The following is a 3,373-nucleotide window of genomic DNA, read 5'->3' on the forward strand; positions in this document are numbered from 1 at the left end:
GGCCTTTTTCCGCGACCACTAGTTGAACCCAAGTCACGAAGTACGCACCACACCCACACCCACGTCGCCCACCCACCCATCCACCCACCTGAGACGGGCGTTATAAAAGTACGGCCGGCCCCTGCGTGCGGGTGCCGGCAGGCCGGACGACTCGTACGCCCCGAGTCCCGGCAGCCAGTCGACCCTGCATTCGGGTCCTGGCACCAGGGAAGCTGCCGCAAACCCTGGCGATAAAGGGCCCGGGCCATGGCCACTGCTGCAGCTGCTTGCTGATCTGCCGGCTGCTGCTGCTGCTGCTGCTGCTGACTACATAATGAAAAAAGTAAAAATACGGTGACAGGAGGTGCAAAGGCCTGGGAAAACCCATAACCTCTACAACCCCGGCACCCTAATGCACGCCTTAGCTTATTAGGCTGAGGCGCATTACTAAACTATAATAAGATATTCAAAACAGAGTAAATAAATAAGTAAATAAATAAAGCGGAAATAGATATCATGGTTCAGCTTTATTTATTCATCTATTATTTAATAAGGTGTAGTCTCCCCTTAATTAGGTAATCCCCAAACAAATGAAAATCAATTGTGCACAACCAGGGCTGTGGGCACCACAAACGAAAACACGACAGACTGTACACGCGCGGCAACAGCCGTGACACGCGCACACTCGCTGATGCTGGTTGTTGGCTGCTGGCTGCTAGCTGCGTAGCGTAGCCCATTTAGGCAATATAACTGGCTGCAGCTGCTGGCTGGTTAGATAACGCTAGCTACCATCCACAAAACCCAGCGACGACAATAAAACCGGCCGGTCACCACCAACTGTCCACCAACTGTCCACCAACTGGATCAACATCTGCCAACCTCTTCCAACCAAACATATCTCCAACGGACAACTTCCACCATGACAACCATATTTCTCGACCGATCCTCCATATCTTTGGACTCCCTTGTTTTCCTGCTTTGCAACGAATGTCGTGGTTTGAGCAAGGATGTCTCCCTTTTCATCTTTCTTTTGTGCATGGTAGGTTTGAAAGCAGAAGGGTGATGAGAGGAAAAAGCCGCGGTGGCAGCAATGCCAGAGGTGAAGAGCCGCAGCGGCGGCAGGGGAGGGAAATGCACCGCAAAAAGGTCGCGGTGGCAGCAAGCCCAGAGGAGAAGAGCCGCAGCGGCGGCCGGGGAGGGAAATGCACCGCAAAAAGGTCGCGGTGGCAGCAAGCCCAGAGGAGAAGAGCCGCAGCGGCGGCCGGGCAGGGAAATGCACCGCAAAAAGGTCGCGGTGGCAGCAAGCCCAGAGGTGAAGAGCCGCAGCGGCGGCCGGGCAGGGAAATGCACCGCAAAAAGGTCGCGGTGGCAGCAAGCCCAGAGGAGAAGAGCCGCAGCGGCGGCCGGGGAGGGAAATGCACCGCAAAAAGGTCGCGGTGGCAGCAAGCCCAGGGGAGAAGAGCCGCAGCGGCGGCCGGGGAGGGAAATGCACCGCAAAAAGGTCGCGGTGGCAGCAAGCCCAGAGGAGAAGAGCCGCAGCGGCGGCCGGGGAGGGAAATGCACCGCAAAAAGGTCGCGGTGGCAGCAAGCCCAGAGGAGAAGAGCCGCAGCGGCGGCCAGGGAGGGAAATGCACGACAAGAACTGTCAACGGCAAGACACCGACAGTGAGACGTCCACGGCGAGACGTCCATGGCGAGACGTCCACGGCGAGACGTCCATGGCGAGACGCCGACGTCGCATGCGGCACAACAACAAAAACCCACAACAGACAGTGCTTTACAACCAACTAACGAACAAGACGTGACGCACTGCAAAATTGTACAATGACGTACATAAGGCAACGTCAACAAGGAAGTGCACAGCACAGACAAGGCATGCATTTAAGTATCGCTTAGACTCACCGGTGGTACGACACCCCGTGACGTCAAAACGCCGACGGCAAGACGCCGACGGCGATCAAAATGGCATGTCTTCCACGTCGACGGTGATGCTGATGGTGAAAATGACGGTGGCGGCCCAGACCCGGCAGGTGTTGTTGCAGCGAGTGATGAGGGGATTCGGGCGGGGATGACGGGGTTGCATACACACTACGAAACGGTTTCGGAGTGGCCGAATTCGCAACAGATATTAACAAAACTCAAGAGATGGAACCAAACGACCCTCGACCATGCCATGCCATCATGCATACCACAACAAAGGGTTGATGATGCAGATTGATTGGTGGTCGGCAATCCAAATCCGGCATCCCAAATCCGACATGCTATGGCAAAGCGTTGCAAGACGGCATGGGGACGTGTGAAACGAGGCCCCTCTCGTACTTACATTCTCACACATGACGGCGATGTACGGCGGTGGCGACGGCTCGTCGCGCCGATACATGTTGTCCTGTTGGAAGTCCTCGCCCAGGCTCGCTCAGACCGGCGGGGGGATCGGGCGGGAGGTGGGCGGGGAAATACACACACAGGCACGCTGTTAATCAGCTAGCAGGGGACGCAACGAGCACAGACTTTGCACGGCAAAACAACATGAGCAGAAACGTACTAATAAGCACACACACAGGCGGATCGCGGGCAGTTGGGAATTCTCCATCACAAGTAAAAACAGTAGCACCCCCACACATACCCACACATACGTATACAGGCGTGCGCGTGCACACACACACACACACACACGCACACACACAGACACGCACACACACACACACACACACACACACACACACACACACACACACACACACACACACGCACGCACGCACACACACACACACGCACACACGCACACACGCACGCACGCACACACACACACGCACACACACACGCACACACGCACACAATGATCCCGCTGGGGACGACACGCTGACGTCGGAAGCATCACGTAACGATAATACATTATACAAAACTTTACTTTAATGTATATTGCGTATAAACAACAAAATTGTACAGTACATCTACTTGACGTACAATTTATCTTTAATGCTTTAAGGAAATAATCATGAGTAAAATATTATTAATTTATTCAGGATGCAATATGAATTATGCAACATAAAATCTTACAAATCGACACTTACAAAATAGTTACATTGTCATGCAGCACAATACACCACACCACGGCACACGTGCTGCTAAAAGCCGGTAAGCTGGTCTAGTTTGCTGTCTTTCCTAGATGTTGCTGATCTGCTGTTTTGCCTATCAGCTGCTGATCTGCTGCCCGGCCATGATCTGCTTTATGATGCAAACAAAAGAAGACTGCACAAGCACGTCGCATGCGGCACAACCACAAAAACCCACAACAGACAACAGCGCTTTACAACCAACTAACGAACAAGACGTAACGCCCTGCAAAACTGTACAATGACGTACATAAGGCAACGTCAACAAGGAAATGCACAGA

The 3,373-nt window shown here is 53.5% G+C and overlaps 1 protein-coding gene across 1 annotated transcript in view; it reads right to left on the reverse strand.

Moving 5' to 3' along the window:
• VOLCADRAFT_101106 (uncharacterized protein) overlaps positions 1-3,373 on the reverse strand; it is a gene marked incomplete at both ends in the record, with an annotated part of 9,984 nt that overhangs the window by 1,747 nt on the left and 4,864 nt on the right. Inside the window, one exon of the mRNA XM_002959558.1 lies at positions 2,303-2,391. Coding sequence (XP_002959604.1) covers positions 2,303-2,391 — 89 coding nt within the window. The remainder of the gene's footprint in view (positions 1-2,302; positions 2,392-3,373) is intronic.

Source organism: Volvox carteri, assembly GCF_000143455.1.
Source record: "Volvox carteri f. nagariensis unplaced genomic scaffold VOLCAscaffold_366, whole genome shotgun sequence".
Classification (NCBI taxonomy): Eukaryota; Viridiplantae; Chlorophyta; class Chlorophyceae; order Chlamydomonadales; family Volvocaceae; genus Volvox; species Volvox carteri.